Source organism: Oncorhynchus mykiss, chromosome 24, assembly GCF_057628025.1.
Source record: "Oncorhynchus mykiss isolate SJ-2025 chromosome 24, ASM5762802v1, whole genome shotgun sequence".
Taxonomy (NCBI): Eukaryota; Metazoa; Chordata; class Actinopteri; order Salmoniformes; family Salmonidae; genus Oncorhynchus; species Oncorhynchus mykiss.
This window is the reverse complement of record NC_143045.1, coordinates 40946654-40969345: the sequence shown is the minus strand read 5'-3', so window position 1 is coordinate 40969345 and position 22692 is coordinate 40946654. Positions and strand designations below refer to the sequence as shown.

Sequence of the window (22692 nt, the reverse complement as noted above, 5' to 3'; positions counted from 1 at the left end):
CAGTGGTTTTATACGATATGAGCCAGTGGTTTTAAATGATATGAGCCAGTGGTTTTATACGATATGAGCCAGTGGTTTTATATGATATGAGCCAGTGGTTTTATACGATATGAGCCAGTGGTTTTATATGATATGAGCCAGTGGTTTTATACGATATGAGCCAGTGGTTTTATATGATATGAGCCAGGAGTTTTATATGATATGAGCCAGTGGTTTTATACGATATGAGCCAGTGGTTTTATATGATATGAGCCAGTGGTTTTATATGATATGAGCCAGTGGTTTTATACGATATGAGCCAGTGGTTTTATATGATATGAGCCAGTGGTTTTATACGATATGAGCCAGTGGTTTTATATGATATGAGCCAGTGGTTTTATACGATATGAGCCAGTGGTACACTGTATGACATTTCAGATTGGAGTTGAAATACAATGCAAATAACTGTTTGTGTCCTCTGTGTGTGTGTGTGTATGTGTGTGTGTCCTCTCTGTGTGTGTGCGTCTCCTCTGTGTGTGTGTGTCCTATGTGTGTGTGTGTGTGTGTGTGTGTGTCCTCTGTGTGTGTGTGTGTGTGTATGTATGTATGTATGTATGTATGTATGTGTGTGTGTGTGTGTGTGTGTGTGTCCTCTGTGTGTGTGTGTCCTGTCTGTGTGTGTCCTCTGTGTGTGTGTCCTCTGTGTGTGTGTGTGTGTCCTCTGTGTGTGTGTGTCCTCTGTGTGTGTGTGTGTGTGTGTCCTCTGTGTGTGTGTGTGTGTCCTCTGTGTGTGTGTGTGTGTGTCCTGTGTGTGTGTGTCCTCTGTGTGTGTGTGTGTTTCCTCTGTGTGTGTGTGTGTGTGTCTCTCCTCTGTGTCTCCTTTGTGTGTGTGTGTGTCTCCTCTGTGTGTGTCCTCTGTGTGTGTGTCTCCTCTGTGTGTGTGTGTGTCCTCTGTGTGTGTGTGTGTGTCTCTTCTGTGTGTGTGTGTGTGTGTGTGTGTGTCTCTTCTGTGTGTGTGTGTGTGTGTGTCTCCTCTGTGTGTGTGTCCTCTGTGTGTCCTGTGTCTCCTCTGTGTGTGTGTCTCCTCTGTGTGTGTGTGTGTGTCCTCTGTGTGTGTGTGTGTGTGTCCTCTGTGTGTGTGTGTGTCCTCTGTGTGTGTCCTCTGTCTGTGTGTGTCCTCTGTCTGTGTGTGTCCTCTGTGTGTGTGTGTGTGTGTGTGTCCTCTGTGTGTGTGTGTGTGTGTGTCCTGTGTGTGTGTCCTCTGTGTGTGTGTGTTTCCTCTGTGTGTGTGTGTGTGTTTCCTCTGTGTGTGTGTGTGTGTGTGTGTCTCCTCTGTGTCTCCTCTGTGTGTGTGTGTGTCTCCTCTGTGTGTGTCCTCTGTGTGTGTGTCTCCTCTGTGTGTGTGTGTCCTCTGTGTGTGTGTGTCCTCTGTGTGTGTGTGTGTCTCCTCTGTGTGTGTTTGTGGGTGTGTGTGTCTCTCCCCTCCAGAGCTGCTGTACCAGGATGTGTTCTCAGTATGGGAGGTGATCTGGGTGGCCCCTCACATCTCCTCTCAGCACTTCATCCTGTTCCTTGCCCTGGCTCTGGTAGAGGTCTACAGAGAGATCATCAGAGACAATACCATGGACTTCACTGACATCATCACCTTCTTCAACGGTGACTGACTGACAGAGACAGAGACAGACAGACAGACAGACAGACAGACAGACAGACAGACAGACAGACAGACAGACAGAGCACTACTTTAGACCAGGGCCCTATAGAACCCTATTCCCTATATATATAGTGCACTACTTTGGACCAGGACCCTATAGAACCCTATTCCCTATATAGTGCACTACTTTAGACCAGGGCCCCATAGAACCCTATTCCCTATATAGTGCACTACTTTAGACCAGGGCCCAATAGAACCCTATTCCCTATATATAGTGCACTACTTTAGACCAGGGCCCTATTGAACCCTATTCCCTATATAGTGCACTACTTTAGACCAAGTGAAATGTGTTGGGATGGGCCCTATGGCTCTGGTCAAAAGTAGTGCAATATGTAATAATAAAATAAAAACATTTAATTTAACAAGGCAAGTCAGTTTAAGAACAAACTCTTATTTACAATGACGGCCTACACCAGGCCAAACCCGGACGACGCTGGGTCAATTGTGCGCCGCCCTATGGGTCTCCCACTCACGACCGGTTGTGATACAGCCTGGATACGAACCAGGGTCTGTAGTGACGCCTCTAGCACTGAGATGCAGTGCCTTAGACCGCTGCACCAATCAGGAGCCTCCAACTAGAACATGGTGAAATGTGTTGGGATGGAGCACAAAGGTGGAGGCAAACTGTGTTCACTACAGATATATAGTGTAGAAAACCATATCCCTGACTTCCTGTGTGTGTGTGTGTGTGTGTGTGTGTGTGTGTGTGTGTGTGTGTGTGTGTGTGTGTGTGTGTGTGTGTGTGTGTGTGTGTATAAAACCATATCGCTGACTTCCTCTGTGTGTGTGTGCGTGTGTGTGTGTGTGTGTGTGTGTGTGTGTGTGTGTGTGTGTGTGTGTGTGTGTGTGTGTGTGTGTGTGTGTGTGTGTGTGTGTGTGTGTAACAGAGAGGGCAGAACGTCATGACGTGCAGCACATCCTTCAGATCGCCAGAGACCTGGTGCACAAGGTCCAGTCTCTCATCGAGAACAAGTGATGAAGAGGAGGATGAACAGGGCAGGAGGAAGAGGAGAGGTAGAGAGGAGCCAGATACCACCACTCCACCCCTCCACCCCTCCACCTGCCCATCCATCCTCTGCATCCAGCACAGCTCACTCCCTCTCTTACCCCTCTTTACACCTCTCAAACCTGTGGAAGAGAGGGAGACGTGGGCCCTCTATCCCTCCAGCCGGACCAGTGAAGGGCGAAGGCTCCAGGTTGACCATCCTGGCCTGGATGAAGGCTCCAGGTTGACCATCCTGGCCTGGATGAAGGCTCCAGGTTGACCATCCTGGCCTGGATGAAGGCTCCAGGTTGACCATCCTGGCCAGGATGAAGGCTCCAGGTTGACCATCCTGGCCAGGATGAAGGCTCCAGGTTGACCATCCTGTCCAGGATGAAGGCTCCAGGTTGACCATCCTAGCCTGGATGAAGGAGAGAACAGGGGAAAAGGAGAGGGGTGTTGGCTGGGTCCTGGTTCCAGTGCTAGGTCTGGTCCTGGACTGGGTCTGGTCCTGGTTCCAGTGCTAGGTCTGGTCCTGGTTCCGGACCTGGTATTTAGATGTTGTTTACAAGCACCCGGTCACAGAATGCCATGGTTGATTGGTTGCTGTCAGACGTTTGGAGCTGTCTTTATGCTCGTTGGATCACACTGTGACTGCACGCATTTTATTATTCTCTACTATTCACCAGGGGTGGCAGGTAGCCTAGTGGTTAGAGGCAGGTAGCCTAGTGGTTAGAGGCAGGTAGCCTAGTGGTTAGAGGCAGGTAGCCTAGTGGTTAGAGGCAGGTAGCCTAGTGGTTAGAGGCAGGTAGCCTAGTGGTTAGAGGCAGGTAGCCTAGTGGTTAGAGGCAGGTAGCCTAGTGGTTAGAGGCAGGTAGCCTAGTGGTTAGAGGCAGGTAGCCTAGTGGTTAGAGGCAGGTAGCCTAGTGGTTAGAGGCAGGTAGCCTAGTGGTTAGAGGCAGGTAGCCTAGTGGTTAGAGGCAGGTAGCCTAGTGGTTAGAGGCAGGTAGCCTAGTGGTTAGAGGCAGGTAGCCTAGTGGTTAGAGGCAGGTAGCCTAGTGGTTAGAGGCAGGTAGCCTAGTGGTTAGAGGCAGGTAGCCTAGTGGTTAGAGGCAGGTAGCCTAGTGGTTAGAGGCAGGTAGCCTAGTGGTTAGAGGCAGGTAGCCTAGTGGTTAGAGGCAGGTAGCCTAGTGGTTAGAGGCAGGTAGCCTAGTGGTTAGAGGCAGGTAGCCTAGTGGTTAGAGGCAGGTAGCCTAGTGGTTAGAGGCAGGTAGCCTAGTGGTTAGAGGCAGGTAGCTTAGTGGTTAGAGGCAGGTAGCCTAGTGGTTAGAGGCAGGTAGCCTAGTGGTTAGAGGCAGGTAGCCTAGTGGTTAGAGGCAGGTAGCTTAGTGGTTAGAGGCAGGTAGCTTAGTGGTTAGAGGCAGGTAGCCTAGTGGTTAGAGGCAGGTAGCCTAGTGGTTAGAGGCAGGTAGCCTAGTGGTTAGAGGCAGGTAGCCTAGTGGTTAGAGGCAGGTAGCCTAGTGGTTAGAGGCAGGTAGCCTAGTGGTTAGAGGCAGGTAGCCTAGTGGTTAGAGGCAGGTAGCCTAGTGGTTAGAGGCAGGTAGCCTAGTGGTTAGAGGCAGGTAGTCTAGTGGTTAGAGGCAGGTAGCCTAGTGGTTAGAGGCAGGTAGCCTAGTGGTTAGAGGCAGGTAGCCTAGTGGTTAGAGGCAGGTAGCCTAGTGGTTAGAGGCAGGTAGCCTAGTGGTTAGAGGCAGGTAGCCTAGTGGTTAGAGGCAGGTAGCCTAGTGGTTAGAGGCAGGTAGCTTAGTGGTTAGAGGGGCGGCAGGTAGACTAGTGGTTAGAGGCAGGTAGCCTAGTGGTTAGAGGCAGGTAGCCTAGTGGTTAGAGGCAGGTAGCTTAGTGGTTAGAGGCAGGTAGCCTAGTGGTTAGAGGCAGGTAGCCTAGTGGTTAGAGGCAGGTAGCCTAGTGGTTAGAGGCAGGTAGCCTAGTGGTTAGAGGCAGGTAGCTTAGTGGTTAGAGGCAGGTAGCCTAGTGGTTAGAGGCAGGTAGCCTAGTGGTTAGAGGCAGGTAGCCTAGTGGTTAGAGGCAGGTAGCTTAGTGGTTAGAGGCAGGTAGCTTAGTGGTTAGAGGCAGGTAGCCTAGTGGTTAGAGGCAGGTAGCCTAGTGGTTAGAGGCAGGTAGCCTAGTGGTTAGAGGCAGGTAGCCTAGTGGTTAGAGGCAGGTAGCCTAGTGGTTAGAGGCAGGTAGCCTAGTGGTTAGAGGCAGGTAGCTTAGTGGTTAGAGGCAGGTAGCCTAGTGGTTAGAGCATTAGGCCACTAACTGAAAGGCTGCTAGATCGAATCCCCGAACTGCCAAGGTAAAAATCTGTTGTTCTGCCCCTGAACAAGGCAGTTTAACCCACTGTTCCCTGGGAGGCTGTCATTGTAAATAATTTGTTCTTAACTGACTTGCCTATTTAAATAAAGTTCTTGATGCACCCATCCCGTTAGCGGGATCATTTCCGTCAACCACCGCTGAATTGCAGAGCGCCAAATTCAAATTAAATTACAAAAAAATAATAATAATCATGAAATCACAAGTGCAATATAGCACAGCTTAGCTTGTTGTTAATCCACCTGGCATGTCAGATTTCAATCAAGCTTTTCGGCGAAAGCACAACAAGCGTTTATGTAAGGATATCTCTCTCAGTAGACAAAACATTACAAACAGCTAGCAGCCAAGTAGATTGGTCACGAAAGTCAGAAAAGCAATAAATTAAATCGCTTACCTTTGATGATCTTCAGATGTTTGCACTCACGAGACTCCCAGTTACACAATAAATGTTCCTTTTGTTCCGTAAAGATTATTTTTATATCCAAAATACCTCCATTTGTTTGGCACGTTATGTTCAGAAATCCACAGGCTCGAGCGGTCACGACATCGCAGACGAAAATTCCAAATAGTATCCGTACTCTTCGTAGAAACATTTCAAACGTTTTTTAATCAATCCTCAGGTTGTTTTTACAATATAAATTGATAATATATCAACCGGGACTGTAGCTTCTTCAATAGGAGAGAGAGAGAAAATGGCTGCTCCAAGCTGTTGCTCATAAAAAACACTGCTGGCACCCAGCCATACAATGACTCAATGTGATCTTTCTCGCTAATTTTTCAAAATAAAAGCCTGAAACTATGTCTAAAGACTGTTCATACCATGGGGAAGCAATAGGAAAAGGAACCTGGTTGATATCCCTTTAAATGGAGCGAAGGCAGGCTATGGAGCATGTAGCTTTCAAAATAGAAGCCACTTCCGGGTTGGATTTTCCTCAGGTTTTCGCCTGCAATATCAGTTGTGTTATACTCACAGACAATATTTTGACAGTTTTGGAAACTTTAGAGTGTTCTCTATCCTAATATGACAATTATATGCATATTCTGGGCCTGAGAAATAGGCAGTTTAATTTGGGTATGTTTTTCATCCAAACATCAAAATACTGCCCCCTACACTCGAGGTTAAATTAATTTTTAAAAATGATCAGTACCCTTCTCCATCACAGAGACCAAAGACCCCCTGACCTCTCCGTCACAGAGACCCCCTGACCTCTCCATCACAGAGACCCCCTGACCTCCGTCAAAGACCCCCTGACCTCTCATCACAGAGACCCCCTGACCTCTCATCACAGAGACCCCCTGACCTCTCCGTCACAGAGACCCCCTGACCTCTCCGTCACAGAGACCCCCTGACCTCTCCATCACAGAGACCCAAGTATTTGATACCAAATAATGAGATTGAGATTCCTCTGTGTTGAATTGGACTAGGGGTTAAATTATATACTGTGTGATGCTTCAAGTCTAACTTTGTTTTAGAGTGACACAACGTTAGTGTCAATGACCAAGCAAGTTAGTAGCCAGAGACAGTACAGCACATTATACACTCAGTATGACAGTTTATTAGGTACAGGGAGTCACGTGGCCGTGGCTTCCTATATAAAGCAGGCAGACAGGCATCGAGACATTCAGTTACTGTTTGATTGAATGTTAAAACGGGCTAAATGAGTGACCTAAGCGAATTTGAGCGTGGTATTGTCGGTGCCAGGTTCCAGTATCTCAGAAACGGCCTCCTGGGCTTTTCACGCAGTGTCAGTGTCTATGGTTTACAGAGAACAGTGGGACAAACAAACAAACATCCAGTCAGCGGCAGTCCTGTGGGTAGAAACCAGCTCGTTGATGAGAGAGGTCGAAGGTGGGTCACAAATACCTACACAGTACAACAGTGGTGCTCACTGGGTTCCTTTCAGATAAAAACAAGAAGAAGAGGCTCCAGTGGCCATCACCAACACCATCACTGGACAATTGAGGAGTGGAAAAACATTGTCTGGTCTGACGAATCCCGAGTCAGGATTTGGTGTAAGCGGCATGATTCCATGGACCGGTCCTGCCTGGTGTCAACGGTACAAGGCTGGTGGTGTACTGGTGTGGGAATGTTTTCCTGGCTCACGTTACTGTAGGTACCTTGATGCCGATTGGTCAACGTTTGAACAACACATTGTATCTGAACATTGTTGTTGACCAGGTACTAGATTCCTAATGAACTGTACCTAATAAACTGTCCACTGAGTGTATAATACCAGGGTGTTAGTAACACAGAGACTGGGTACAGTATAGTATATAATACCAGGGTGTTAGTAGCACAGAGACTGGGTACAGTATAGTATATAATACCAGGGTGTTAGTAGCACAGAGACTGGGTACAGTATAGTATATAATACCAGGGTGTTAGTAGCACAGAGACTGGGTACAGTATAGTATATAATACCAGGGTGTTAGTAGCACAGATACTGGGTACAGTACAGTATATAATACCAGGGTGTTAGTAACACAGAGACTGGGTACAGTATATAATACCAGGGTGTTAGTAGCACAGAGACTGGGTACAGTATAGTATATAATACCAGGGTGTTAGTAGCACAGAGACTGGGTACAGTATAGTATATAATACCAGGGTGTTAGTAGCACAGAGACTGGGTACAGTATAGTATATAATACCAGGGTGTTAGTAGCACAGAGACTGGGTATAGTATATAATACCAGGGTGTTAGTAACACAGGGACTGGGTACGGTACAGTATATAATACCAGGGTATTCAGTGCACTACCAGCGGAGGCCTCTAGAGGTCACTAGCTTCCCACACAGGATTCCGTTTAGAGAGGAGCAGAAGAGTTGTGACCAACTTTTAGACCTTTTCATTGAGTATTTATATGACTAATCAGTCTTGAAACTTCTTGCAAACAAACTATAGTTTTGGCAAGTCGGTTAGGACATCTACTTTGTGCATGACACAAGTCATTGTTCCAACAATTGTTTACATACAGATTATTTAACTTATAATTCACTGTATCACAATTCCAGTGGGTCAGAAGTTTACATACACTAAGTTGACTATACCTTTAAACAGCTTGTAAAATTCCAGAAAATGATGTCATGGCTTTGGAAGCTTCTGATCCTTTGAGTCAATTGCAGGTGTACCTGTGGATGTATTTCAAGGCCTACCTTCAAACTCAGTGCCTCTTTGCTTGACATCATGGGAAAATCAAAGAAATCAGCCAAGACCTCAGAATATAAACTGTAGACCTCCACAAGTCTGGTTCATCCTTGGCAGCAATTTCCAAACGCCTGAAGGTACCACGTTCATCTGTACAAACAATATAAGTATAAACCCCATGGGATCACGCAGCCGTCATACCGCTCAGGAAGGAGACGCGTTCTGTCTCCTAGAGAGGAATGTGCTTTGGTGCGAAAAGTGCAAATCAATCCCAGAACAACAGCAAAGGACCCTGTGAAGATGCTGGAGGAAACAGGTACAAAAGTATCTATATCCACAATAAAACGAGTCCTATATCGTCAGAATCTGAAAGACCGCTCAGCAAGGAAGAAGCCACTGCTCCAAAACCGCCATTAAAAAGCCAGACTACGGTTTGCAACTGCACATGGGGACAAAGATCATACTTTTTGGAGAAATGTCCTCTGGTCTGATGAAACAAAAATAGAACTGTTTGGCCATAATGACCATCGTTATGTTTGGAGGAAAAAGGGGGAGGCTTGCAAGCCGAAGAACACCATCCCAACCGTGAAGCACGAGGGTGGCAGCATCATGTTGTGGGGGCGCTTTGCTGCACGAGGGACTGGTGCACTTCATAAAATAGATGGCATCATGAGGATGGAACATTTTGTGGATCTATTGAAGCAACATCTCAAGACATCAGTCAGGAAGTGAAAATTTGTGAGAAGAAATGCAAAAGCGTGTGCGAGCAAGGAGGCCTACAAACCTGACTCAGTTACACCAGCTCTGTCAGGAGGAATGGGCCAAAATTCACCCAACTTATTGTGGGATGCTTGTGGAAGGCTACCCAAAACATTTGACCCAAGTTAAGCAATTTTAAAGGCAATGCTACCAAATACTAATTGAGTGTATGTAAACTTCAGACCCACTGGGAATGTGATGAAAGAAATAAAAGCTGAAATAAATCATTCTCTATTATTCTGACATTTCACATTCTTAAAATAAAGTTATGATCCTAACTGACCTAAGACAAGGAATTTTTTACTCAGATTAAATGTCAGGAATTGTGAAAAACTGCAACTGTTTAAATGCATTTGGCTAAGGTGTATGTAAACTTCCGACTTCAACTGTACATCCTTACTAGTCTCCAGTGGCTCCCAATAATAACCTGCACTCTTACTACCAAAATGGCTGCCATGGAGTGATGGGGTCCATAGAAGACCCTGTGATCACACTGCCCAGTCTTCCTCAATCCTGAGAGGTTGTGGAGAAATCAGCGTTTCAGTATGGAGAGTACACATCACAGGCCGATAGTTGGAAGGAAGGTGTTGTAGTGGAATGCTCCCAAATGGCACCCTATTCCCTATATAGTGCACTACTTTAGACCAGGGCCCTATAGAACCCTATTCCCTATATATAGTGCACTACTTTAGACCAGAGCCCTATAGAACCCTATTCCCTATATATAGTGCACTACTTTAGACCAGAGCCCTATAGAACCCTATTCCCTATATATAGTGCACTACTTTAGACCAGAGCCCTATAGAACCCTATTCCCTATATATAGTGCACTACTTTAGACCAGGGCCCTATAGAACCCTATTCCCTATATATAGGGCACTACTTTAGACCAGAGCCCTATAGAACCCTATTCCCTATATATAGTGCACTACTCTTGACAAGGGCCCTATAGAACCCTATTCCCTATATATAGTGCACTACTCTTGACAAGGGCCCTATAGAACCCTATTCCCTATATATAGTGCACTACTCTTGACAAGGGCCCTTTAGAACCCTATTCCCTATATATAGTGCACTACTCTTGACAAGGGCCCTATAGAACCCTATTCCCTATATATAGTGCACTACTCTTGACAAGGGCCCTATAGAACCCTATTCCCTATATATAGTGCACTACTCTTGACAAGGGCCCTATAGAACCCTATTCCCTATATATAGTGCACTAATCTTGACAAGGGCCCTATAGAACCCTATTCCCTATATATAGTGCACTACTCTTGACAAGGGCCCTATAGAACCCTATTCCCTATATATAGTGCACTACTCTTGACAAGGGCCCTATAGAACCCTATTCCCTATATATAGTGCACTACTCTTGACAAGGGCCCTATAGAACCCTATTCCCTATATATAGTGCACTACTCTTGACAAGGGCCCTATAGAACCCTATTCCCTATATATAGTGCACTTCTCTTGACAAGGGCCCTATAGAACCCTATTCCCTATATATATAGTGCAAAGTTTTCCATTACTGTACCACCAAGTACATTTGGTTCTGCCCAGAGTACCACCTTTATATCAGGAAGCCTACAGGCTCATGAGTCTTCACAAGTACACTCTGTGGACAGGCCAAGTATCCCTAGTTGAGAACTACTGATGAAGAGAATAGGGTTCTTTTTGAACTCTCATGGTTAAATTAGATATCTCTCATGGTTAAATTAGATATCTCTCATGGTTAAATTAGATATCTCTCATGGTTAAATTAGATATCTCTCATGGTTAAATTAGATATCTCTCATGGTTAAATTAGATATCTCTCATGGTTAAATTAGATATCTCTCATGGTTAAATTAGATATCTCTCATGGTTAAATTAGATATCTCTCATGGTTAAATTAGATATCTCTCATGGTTAAATTAGATATCTCTCATGGTTTAAGTAAAAAAAAAAAAATGTAACCTTTATTTAACAAGGCAAGTCAGTTAAGAACAAATTATTGACAATGACGGCCTAACCCCCGGCCGAACTCTAACCCGGACGACGCTGGGACAATTGTGCGCCGCCGTATGAGACTCTCAATCACAGCCGGTTGTGATACAGCCTGGAATCGAACCAGGGACTGTAGTGACACCTCTAGCACTACATGTGGTAGTTTCTGATTGAAGTGTGGAGGGGGAAAGTTTAGTAGCCTGGAATCCAAAACTGATTCTGTGATGTTTCACCATTGTTACAATGGTGAGCACAGTGTTTCAGTCTGGTTGAACCAGGCTAGATTTCTTCCAATCAAGATAATGAGTACCAAAGACTGGAAACATCCCCCGTCTGTGGTAAGATGAGGTGCATTTTCATACCGTGTCTCAGACTGTTTACTAGGTGTAAAAATGTTTTAAACAAGAAGTTTAAATATAACTACTGTGCAATTTCTGTTGTTTTGAGAATCTCTGAAGTCTATACTGACCGATGTATATTAAATATAACAAAAATGAAAAACGTCCAATATTTCTAATGAGGACAGTATATCAGGACATACAGTGGGGCAAAAAACGTATTTAGTCAGCCACCAATTGTGTAAGTTCTCCCACTTAAAAAGATGAGAGAGGCCTGTAATTTTCATCATAGGTACACTTCAACTATGACACGCAAAATTATATTTTTTTTCTCCAGAAAATCACATTGTAGGATTTTTAATGAATTTATTTGCAAATTATACATTTTCTGGATTTTTTTTCCTCATTTTGTCTGTCATAGTTGAAGTGTACCTATGATGAAAATTACAGGCCTCTCTCATCTTTTTAAGTGGGAGAACTTGCACAATTGGTGGCTGACTAAATACTTTTTTTGCCCCACTGTATAGTGGATTTTAATGGGTTTCTTTTTTGACCTTGTTTTTAGAGATATATAACTCAACGTGTGGAACATTTTGTTACACCTAGTTGACTTGTGTTCTCTCACTTCTGATGAATTAGAAAATACAATTTCATTTTAAAATGATGTTTTGAAAAAAAAGCCCAACGTTTGAATTGCAGAGTGTATTGTATGTAAAAAGGAATGCATCGTTTGCATTGAATGTAATGTATTACTATAAAAATAAAATAAAAACATTGTTCCTTATTATTAAAAGATTTTAATTACTGGAGGCGGCTCATTGTAACTCATTTTCAACATTCAGGTTACGTCCCAACCAGCACCCCGTTCCATATATATATATATATATATATATATAGATGAAAGGGGGAGGAGACGGGGTTAACGAAGGATTTTTAAGTCTTGAGAAGTGGATTGTTTATGTGTGTGCCATTCAGAGGGTGAATGGGGCAAGACAACATTTTTAAGCGTCTTTGAAACGGGGTATGGTAGTAGGTGCCTGGTGGCGCACCGGTTTTGAGTGTGTCAAGAACTGCAACACTGCTGGGTTTTTCACGCTCAACAGTTTCCTCTGTGGATCAAGAATGGACCTTCAGCCAGCATGGACCTTCAGCCAGCATGGACCAGCATGGACCTTCAGCCAGCATGGACCTTCAGCCAGCATGGACCTTCAGCCAACATGGACCTTCAGCCAGCATGGACCTTCTGCCAGCATGGACCTTCAGCCAGCATGGACCTTCAGCCAACATGGACCTTCAGCCAGCATGGACCTTCAGCCAGCATGGACCTTCAGCCAGCATGGACCTTTAGCCAACATGGACCTTCAGCCAGCATGGATCTTCTGCCAACATGGACCTTCTGCCAGCATGGACCTTCTGCCAGCCTGGACCTTCTGCCAGCATGGACCTTCAGCCAGCATGGACCTTCTGCCAGCATGGACCTTCTGCCAGCATGGACCTTCAGCCAGCATGGACCTTCAGCCAGCATGGACCTTCAGCCAACATGGACCAGCATGGACCTTCAGCCAACATGGACCAGCATGGACCTTCAGCCAACATGGACCAGCATGGACCTTCAGCCAACATGGACCTTCAGCCAGCATGGACCTTCAGCCAACATGGACCAGCATGGACCTTCAGCCAGCATGGACCTTCAGCCAGCATGGACCTTCAGCCAGCATGGACCTTCAGCCAACATGGACCAGCATGGACCTTCAGCCAGCATGGACCTTCAGCCAACATGGACCTTCAGCCAACATGGACCTTCAGCCAGCATGGACCAGCATGGACCTTCAGCCAGCATGGACCTTCTGCCAGCATGGACCAGCATGGACCTTCAGCCAGCATGGACCTTCAGCCAACATGGACCTTCAGCCAACATGGACCTTCAGCCAGCATGGACCAGCATGGACCTTCAGCCAGCATGGACCTTCAGCCAGCATGGACCTTCAGCCAGCATGGACCAGCATGGACCTTCAGCCAGCATGGACCTTCAGCCAGCATGGACCTTCAGCCAGCATGGACCTTCAGCCAGCATGGACCTTCAGCCAGCATGGACCAGCATCCCTGCGGAACGTTTTCAAGTCCATGACCCGAGAGCTCAATATTAGGAAGGTGTTCCTAATGTTTTGTCCTCTGTTTCATAGTGAACTAATTCATGACAAGAGCCATAACTACATGCTCTATGGAGAAGATACGATGAGATGCTGAGTGCTTTCTCATCCCCCTGCTTGAATGAACACGGTTGCACCAATCACGTTATTATTGAGTTTAAGCTAGCTCTGGGCTAAAGTTTAGGTGACGTTTGTAGTGGCTGTTTACAGTAAACTGAAATATGGATTCCATTTCTCCCCTGACCCGTAGACTACTTTCAGTCTGAGGAACCGTCAAGTTGGCAAATTTGGATTTTCCCCCCTGTCTTCCTCAGCTGAAACCCTGTTTGTTTTTTTCTCCCTTCATGGCCGTGGTTTACGACCATTACCTACCACCCTCTTTCATAATTCATCATACCATCTCCGTAAAAAAAAAAAAAACACGTTACAAAATGCCATCTTTATCACTGTCAATACTTAACTAGGATCATGTACATCACAGTACCCATGGAATTGCACGATACAAAAGGCAAAATGACAAAAACAAAATGAAACATTAAAATAGATATAGCATCTTCGAAAAGCTAAATTTCATCTATAAATACTGTACTTTTTTTTTTAGATTTACATTTAAAGTCCACTGTAGTTTCTTACAACAGAATCACAGATTATTATTTTTTTTTTATATAGCCAGAAGAAAATCATAAAAACTACAAATCCAGATGAGCATGGTGTGACAAGAATAGTGTTGCAAAATTCTGCAAACTTTCCCTCAAATTTCAAAATGTTTTCAGGAAATCCTAGTTGTTGTAGGATTACAGATTTCTTGCTGAACTCCGGAATCTTCCAAATGAGATTTCTGGAAAAAATCTAGGAATCTTTTGAAATTTGCCAGAATTTTGCAGCCCTAGACAAGAAAGAAACATAACATCAACATTTTCTGGTCACCATTTTAGTGACAAAACACATCATTAGTTTACAGTACAACATCGAAGGCCAAAAGAGTTCTCCAAGCCAAGGTGGTCCGGTCCCCCACTGACACAGGCTAATGTGTGTGTGTGTGTGTGTGTGTGTGTGTGTGATGAAAACGGTTATATCAAGTCGTGTCCATGGAAGAGCACGAAGGTCCCCAAAAGATGATGCTGAGTTTATTGGATATCTTCCTCTGTCCATCGCTGCCTAGTCTGGCTCTAAAACACACACAAAACACAGAGTTTAGAAGTCTCACACACAGACAGACAATGTATTTCACAAATCAGATGGAAACTACCAGAAAGATTATGAATTCATCCCACGTGGAACCCTATGCCAGCAGCATACCACCCTGCATCCCACTGCTGGCTTGCTTTAAGCAGGGTTGGTCCCTGGATGGGAGACCAGATGCTGCTGGAAGTGGTGTTGGAGGGCCAGTAGGGGGCACTCTTTTCTTCTGGTCAATTTTTTCGTTTTACTCAAGGAGAAGTTTAGGAAAAAGTATTTTAAGTAAAGTATCTACGGTGAGGGCTGGATCGATTAAGGGTATCCCCCTTAAAAGGCCTGTTTCCTATGTAGTGCATCACTTTAGATCAGGACCCAGGTAGGGAATATGGTGCCATTTGGGACTGAAGATTCAATTGGGTCATGCTACCCACCTGTGGTGGGTTAGGTTTCTCCGGAGTCTTCTGAAGCTGGAGAGAAGAAGAAGAAGAAGATAGACTTGTTAGACTTGTGGGCATTATGGGAATTCTCTGGTCTGGAAGAGAATGATGGTTCATCTGCTTCTCCCCTAACTGGGGTGTAGGTTTCTCCGGAGTCTTCTGAAGCTGGAGAGAAGAAGATGGGCATTATGGGAATTCTCTGGTCTGGGACTGGATTAGGAGGGATGGTGCATTATGGGACTGTGTGTTGTAAATCAACGTTTGTGTCAAAAAAGTATGAACTGTAGAAAGAAGTCAAATTCATCATGGCTCTGCGCAACAACAACAACAACAACAACAACAACACTTCCCAGAATCAGTGTTCACAAGCTGTGTTGCTGGCAGCATGTCGTGTGTGCTTGCTGTCGCACGGTGGCAGTAGAACTCTTCCCCCCCAAAAAAAGGACCAACAGGAGGCAGACAATGTGGTTATAGAGCACAAACCGCTGAATGTCAGAGGAAGTGTTCCTAAAAACACGAACACAAAAGGTGAGAAATGAGCCCGGAGAACAACAGTCTAGACTACAGTACAACAGACAGAAAAACGTAGGTCATAGACAGCATGTCATCATGACCAACAACAACAAAAAACGAGACGAGAAATTCATGGAAAAAGCAGATGGAAAATTGTAACCAGATTTCCAATGAACAGAGCGGCCACCACTTTGCCACTAATATAGATAGCTGCAGAACATAACTACAGGCAGAATAGTTACTGTACCTGAGATTGTTCTCTTAGAAACTCAGGTAGCTGAAATTCACCTTTAAAGACCTGGAGAAAAAAAGGACTGGGTTTAGAGGCTAGGTAACATTTAAAGGCCTGGGTTTAGAGGCTAGGTAACATGTAAAGTCCTGGGTTTAGAGGCTAGGTAACATTTAAAGACCTGGGAACACAAAGGACTGGGTTTAGAGGCTAGGTAACATTTAAAGGCCTGGGTTTAGAGGCTAGGTAACATTTAAAGGCCTGGGAACACAAAGGACTGGGTTTAGAGGCTAGGTAACATGTAAAGGACTGGGTTTAGAGGCTAGGTAACATTTAAAGTCCTGGGAACACAAAGGACTGGGTTTAGAGGCTAGGTAACATGTAAAGTCCTGGGTTTAGAGGCTAGGTAACATTTAAAGGCCTAGGAACACAAAGGACTGGGTTTAGAGGCTAGGTAACATGTAAAGGACTGGGTTTAGAGGCTAGGTAACATTTAAAGTCCTGGGAACACAAAGGACTGGGTTTAGAGGCTAGGTAACATGTAAAGTCCTGGGTTTAGAGGCTAGGTAACATTTAAAGGCCTGGGAACACAAAGGACTGGGTTTAGAGGCTAGGTAACATTTAAAGGCCTGGGAACACAAAGGACTGGGTTTGGAGGCTAGGTAACATTTAAAGGCCTGGGAACACAAAGGACTGGGTTTAGAGGCTAGGTAACATTTAAAGTCCTGGGAACACAAAGGACTGGGTTTAGAGGCTAGGTAACATGTAAAGTCCTGGGTTTAGAGGCTAGGTAACATTTAAAGGCCTGGGAACACAAAGGACTGGGTTTAGAGGCTAGGTAACATTTAAAGGCCTGGGAACACAAAGGACTGGGTTTAGAGACTAGGTAACATTTAAAGGCCTGGGAACACAAAGGACTGGGTTTAGAGGCTAGGTAACATGTAAAGGACTGGGTTTAGAGGCTAGGTAACATGTAAAGGCCTGGGAACACAAAGGACTGGGTTTAGAGGCTAGGTAACATTTAAAGGCCTGGGAACACAAAGGACTGGGTTTAGAGACTAGGTAACATTTAAAGGCCTGGGAACACAAAGGACTGGGTTTAGAGACTAGGTAACATGTAAAGTCCTGGGAACACAAAGGACTGGGTTTAGAGACTAGGTAACATGTAAAGTCCTGGGAACACAAAGGACTGGGTTTAGAGACTAGGTAACATGTAAAGTCCTGGGAACACAAAGGACTGGGTTTAGAGGCTAGGTAACATTTAAAGGCCTGGGAACACAAAGGACTGGGTTTGGAGGCTAGGTAACATTTAAAGGCCTGGGAACACAAAGGACTGGGTTTAGAGGCTAGGTAACATTTAAAGTCCTGGGAACACAAAGGACTGGGTTTAGAGGCTAGGTAACATGTAAAGTCCTGGGTTTAGAGGCTAGGTAACATTTAAAGGCCTGGGAACACAAAGGACTGGGTTTAGAGGCTAGGTAACATTTAAAGGCCTGGGAACACAAAGGACTGGGTTTAGAGACTAGGTAACATTTAAAGGCCTGGGAACACAAAGGACTGGGTTTAGAGGCTAGGTAACATGTAAAGGGCTGGGTTTAGAGGCTAGGTAACATGTAAAGGCCTGGGAACACAAAGGACTGGGTTTAGAGGCTAGGTAACATTTAAAGGCCTGGGAACACAAAGGACTGGGTTTAGAGACTAGGTAACATGTAAAGTCCTGGGAACACAAAGGACTGGGTTTAGAGACTAGGTAACATGTAAAGTCCTGGGAACACAAAGGACTGGGTTTAGAGCCTAGGTAACATTTAAAGGCCTGGGAACACAAAGGACTGGGTTTAGAGGCTAGGTAACATTTAAAGGCCTGGGAACACAAAGGACTGGGTTTAGAGACTAGGTAACATTTAAAGTCCTGGGAACACAACGGACTGGGTTTAGAGGCTAGGTAACATGTAAAGGACTGGGTTTAGAGGCTAGGTAACATTTAAAGTCCTGGGAACACAAAGGACTGGGTTTAGAGGCTAGGTAACATTTAAAGTCCTGGGAACACAAAGGACTGGGTTCAGAGGTAAGTTATGTAAAGGAACACATGGGCAGAAGATCCACATCTCCAGACCTTCAATCTCTATCCAACTACAGATCTAGAGCAAACCAAAACTAAAGATTATGTGACTTAAAACCCTGATGAAACCGAAGGGCTGAAACACGTTGGTTTTGACTTTAAACCACAAAGAAGCATTTTCATCAACTTCCACCGTTCTCCAAGAGTTGCCGAATTTCCTCTTTACCTAAGATGATTAGACTCCACGTGATTCAAACGTTCTCCTGTTATCTTGCAATCAGTTATAACGCAGCCTCGGCTCTAGCGTCAATGTATCAATGTGTCCACTTCCTCTCACTAAGTCCAGCAGGATGAGCTAAGAGCAGGGTAGCTTTAACACTGCTGTTCTGATTGTGTTTTTTTCCATGGCTCAGGACACATTGACAGCCTCCTGCGACAGGTCTGGCTAAGGAAACATTGACAGTCTTCTGAGACAGGTCTGGCTCAGGAAACATTGACAGTCTCCTGAGACAGGTCTGGCTAAGGACACATTGACAGTCTCCTGAGACAGGTCTGGCTAAGGACACATTGACAGTCTCCTGAGACAGGTCTTGGCATGTTAGTGACTTAGAAGCTCAGTATTCAGTACACATGTAAGTAAGTCCTTCCCCCCGTCTCAACGATGGGGAGAGTGTTTAACTGGGGACTTGGCACAGTATTCAGAGATGACAATAGAGAGAGAAGAGAGAGAGAGGAAGAGAAGAGAGAGCGAGAGAAGAGAAGAGAAGGAGAGCAAGAGAAGAGAGAGAGAGAGACAAGAGAGAGGAAGAGAAGCGAGAGAGAAAAGAGTGCGAGGAGTTGGCCAGCACCGAAGCCCAGAACAGCAAAGGCAGGGGGAAGAGAAAGAGGCAGACTAGAGAAAGACAGACAGACAGTATACAGAGAGACAGACTACAGAGAGTGGAGGAGAGAGCATAAGAGTGACAGAGCCACAGAGAGAGGGAGAGGTGGAGGAGAGAGCATAAGAGTGACAGAGCCACAGAGAGAGGGAGAGGTGGAGGAGAGAGCATAAGAGTGACAGAGCCACAGAGAGAGGGGGAGATGGAGGGAGAGCATAAGAGTGACAGAGCCACAGAGAGAGGGGGAGATGGAGGGAGAGCATAACAGTGACAGAGCCACAGAGAGTGGAGGAGATGGAGGGAGAGCAGGACATGAATGGGTTACGGTTATCCTGTTCACATACAGTAGGAAGCAGCCAACATGTCGACATCTGGCTGACGGAGCATTTCAAAGTACCGTGTCCACAGAGGGACAACATCAGAGAGAGAGGATGCCGATAAGGAGAGAGAGAGGAGGGAGAGAGATAGGGAGAGAAGGAGAGAGAGGAGGGGAGAAGGGGAGAGAGGAGGGGAGAAGGGGAGAGAGGAGGGAGAGAGATAGGGAGAGAAGGAGAGAGAGGAGGAGAGAGAGGAGGAGATAAGGAGAGAGAGGAGGGGAGAGAGGAGGGAGAGAGATAGGGAGAGGAGAGAGAGGAGGAGATAAGGAGAGAGAGGAGGGGAGAGAGGAGGGAGAGAGAGGAGGGGAGAAGGGGAGAGAGGAGGGAGAGAGATAGGGAGAGAAGGAGAGAGAGAAGGAGAGAGAGAGGAGGGGAGAAGGGGAGAAGGGAGGGGATAAGGGAAGAGAGGAAAGGAGGGTCAGTGTCCTTAAACAGGGTCAGAGTGACCTCATATCCTGGCTTTCACTACTGGCTTTGCAGTGTGTGTGTGTGTGTGCATTGCTATGTCTCGGCTGGTCGCACGGCCTCATTCTAAGATGAAGACTCTCCTGTCTTAGATAAACTCCTGGCCCAGGAGATGAAGACTCTCCTGTCTTAGATACACTCCTGGCCCAGGAGATGAAGACTCTCCTGTCTAGATAAACTCCTGGCCCAGGAGATGAAGACTCTCCTGTCTAGATAAACTCCTGGCCCCGGAGATGAAGACTCTCCTGTCTAGATAAACTCCTGGCCCAGGAGATGAAGACTCTCCTATCTAGATAAACTCCTGGCCCAGGAGATGAAGACTCTCCTGTCTAGATAAACTCCTGGCCCAGGAGATGAAGACTCTCCTATCTAGATAAACTCCTGGCCCAGGAGATGAAGACTCTCCTGTCTAGATAAACTCCTGGCCCAGGAGATGAAGACTCTCCTATCTAGATAAACTCCTGGCCCAGGAGATGAAGACTCTCCTGTCTTAGATAAACTCCTGGCCCAGGAGATGAAGACTCTCGTCTAAGATAAACTCCTGGCCCAGGAGATGAAGACTCTCCTGTCTTAGATAAACTCCTGGCCCAGGAGATGAAGAGTCTCCTGTCTAGATAAACTCCTGGCCCAGGAGATGAAGACTCTCCTGTCTAGATAAACTCCTAGCCCAGGAGACGAAGGATTCTTATTACATCTTCATCCAAATACAGTGAGAGAGGAAGAGGAGGGGTAGTTCTGAGTAGCTAGACATGACGGACAGAGAGGAGGTAGTTCTGAGTAGCTAGACATGACGGACAGAGAGGAGGTAGTTCTGAGTAGCTAGACATGACGGACAGAGAGAAGGTAGTTCTGAGTAGCTAGACATGACGGACAGAGAGGAGGTAGTTCTGAGTAGCTAGACAGGAGGTAGTTCTGAGTAGCTAGACACAACAGAGAGGAGGTAGTTCTGAGTAGCTAGACACGACAGAGAGGAGGTAGTTCTGAGTAGCTAGACACGACAGAGAGGAGGTAGTTCTGAGTAGCTAGACACGACAGACAGAGAGGAGGTAGTTCTGAGTAGCTACACACGACAGACAGAGAGGAGGTAGTTCTGAGTAGCTAAACAAGACATAGAGGAGGTAGTTCTGAGTAGCTAGACATGACAGAGAGGAGGTAGTTCTGAGTAGCTAGACACGACAGAGAGGAGGTAGTTCTGAGTAGCTAGACATGACAGACAGAGGTAGTTCTGAGTCGCTAGACACGACAGAGAGGAGGTAGTTCTGAGTCGCTAGACACGACAGACAGAGAGGAGGTAGTTCTGAGTAGCTAGACACGACAGACAGAGAGGAGGTAGTTCTGAGTAGCTAGACACGACAGACAGAGAGGAGGTAGTTCTGAGTAGCTAGACACGACAGACAGAGAGGAGGTAGTTCTGAGTAGCTAGACACGACAGACAGAGAGGAGGTAGTTCTGAGTAGCTAGACACGACAGACAGAGAGGAGGTAGTTCTGAGTAGCTAGACACGACAGACAGAGAGGAGGTAGTTCTGAGTAGCTAGACACGACAGACAGAGAGGAGGTAGTTCTGAGTAGCTAGACACGACAGACAGAGAGGAGGTAGTTCTGAGTAGCTAGACACGACAGACAGAGAGGAGGTAGTTCTGAGTAGCTAGACACGACAGACAGAGAGGAGGTAGTTCTGAGTAGCTAGACACGACAGACAGAGGAGCGTTAACAAACTCTTATGAACATGGTTCCAAACTAGAACACAACACTGTCTGCTTTTCCATATGTTCTGGTGTGTTACTGTACCTAACACCAGGGAGGTGTGTTACTGTACCTAACACCAGGGAGGTGTGTTACTGTACCTAACACCAGGGAGGTGTGTTACTGTACCTAACACCAGGGAGGTGTGTTACTGTACCTAACACCAGGGAGGTGTGTTACTGTACCTAACACCAGGGAGGTGTGTTACTGTACCTAACACAACCCTGCGTCAGGCTGTGACCAGGGAGGTGTGTGTGTGTTACTGTACTTAACAGAACCCTGCGTCAGGCTGTGACCAGGGAGGTGTGTGTGTGTTACTGTACTTAACACAACCCGGCGTCAGGCTGTGACCAGGGAGGTGTGTGTGTGTTACTGTACTTAACAGAACCCTGCGTCAGGCTGTGATCAGGATGCTCTGAGAGGAGAGGTCATACTTCAGGGAGAGTCACAGAAGAGCTCTACTTCTCAAACCACCACAGGCTTGGCACCAACCTGCTGGATGGGTTTCTCTGACCCAGCCACGAGGCTGGAGCCGCCTGGTGTTGCCCTGCCCTTAGGCTCCCTGTGGGTGTGGCTGCTTGACTGTCTTAGTTGGTGCCTGGTAATGCCCAAATAGCACCTCTATATAGGGAATAGGTTGCCATTTGAGATATATCCTGGAACTGTACCCTGGGTGAGGCTGTGCCACGGTGGAACATCTCTCTCTCTCCCTCCTTCCTTCCCCCTCTCTCTGTCACCCTCTCTCTCTCTCCTTCCCTCCCCTTCTCTCTCTCTCCTTCCCTCCCCCTCTCCCCTCCCTCCCTCCCTCCCTCCCTCCCTCTCTTCCCTCCCCCCCTCCCTCTCTTCCCTCCCTCTCTTCCCTCCCCCCCTCCCTCTCTTCCCTCCCTCTCTTCCCTCCCCCCCTCCCTCTCTTCCCTCCCCCTCTCTCCCCCTCCCTCTTCCCTCCCTCTCTCTCTCTCTCCTTCCCTCCCTCTCTCTCTTCCCTCCTCCTCTTCCCTCCCCCCTCCCCTCCCCTCTCCTCTCCTACCCTGAGGCCAGTAACCAAGGGCTGAGATATTTACCCTGAGAATAGTAACCAAGGGCTGAGATATTTACCCTGAGGCCAGTAACCAAGGCTGAGATATTTACCCTGAGGCCAGTAACCAAGGCTGAGATATTTACCCTGAGGCCAGTAACCAAGGGCTGAGATATTGACCCTGAGGACAGTAACCAAGGGCTGAGATATTTACCCTGAGGCCAGTAACCAAGGGCTGAGATATTTACCCTGAGGCCAGTAACCAAGGGCTGAGATATTTACCCTGAGGCCAGTAACCAAGGGCTGAGATATTTACCCTGAGGCCAGTAACCAAGGGCTGAGATATTTACCCTGAGGCCAGTA

General features: G+C 46.3%; 2 protein-coding genes across 9 annotated transcripts in view; one reads left to right on the top strand and one right to left on the bottom strand.

Moving 5' to 3' along the window:
- The window catches only part of LOC110513669 (small G protein signaling modulator 2), a 118608-nt gene extending 114641 nt beyond the window's left edge, over positions 1-3967 (top strand). The window contains exons 23-24 of the mRNA XM_090218974.1: positions 1468-1635; positions 2581-3967. Of these exons, the coding sequence (XP_090075100.1) occupies positions 1468-1635; positions 2581-2669 (257 nt within the window). The 3' untranslated portion in view covers positions 2670-3967. The remainder of the gene's footprint in view (positions 1-1467; positions 1636-2580) is intronic.
- Positions 3968-13856: 9889 nt separating this feature from the next.
- The window catches only part of LOC110503266 (protein-tyrosine sulfotransferase 1), a 68620-nt gene continuing 59784 nt past the window's right edge, over positions 13857-22692 (bottom strand). For 2 of the 8 annotated variants that reach the window (XM_090218970.1, XM_090218971.1), the window contains 3 exons: positions 15809-15859; positions 15043-15213; positions 13857-14601 (listed from right to left, as the gene is read on the bottom strand). In XM_090218970.1, coding sequence (XP_090075096.1) covers positions 14560-14601; positions 15043-15213; positions 15809-15859 — 264 coding nt within the window. In that variant the 3' untranslated portion in view covers positions 13857-14559. The remainder of the gene's footprint in view (positions 14602-15042; positions 15214-15808; positions 15860-22692) is intronic. The other 6 variants (XM_036961185.2, XM_090218972.1, XM_021581638.3 and 3 more) reach the window with 3 other exon arrangements.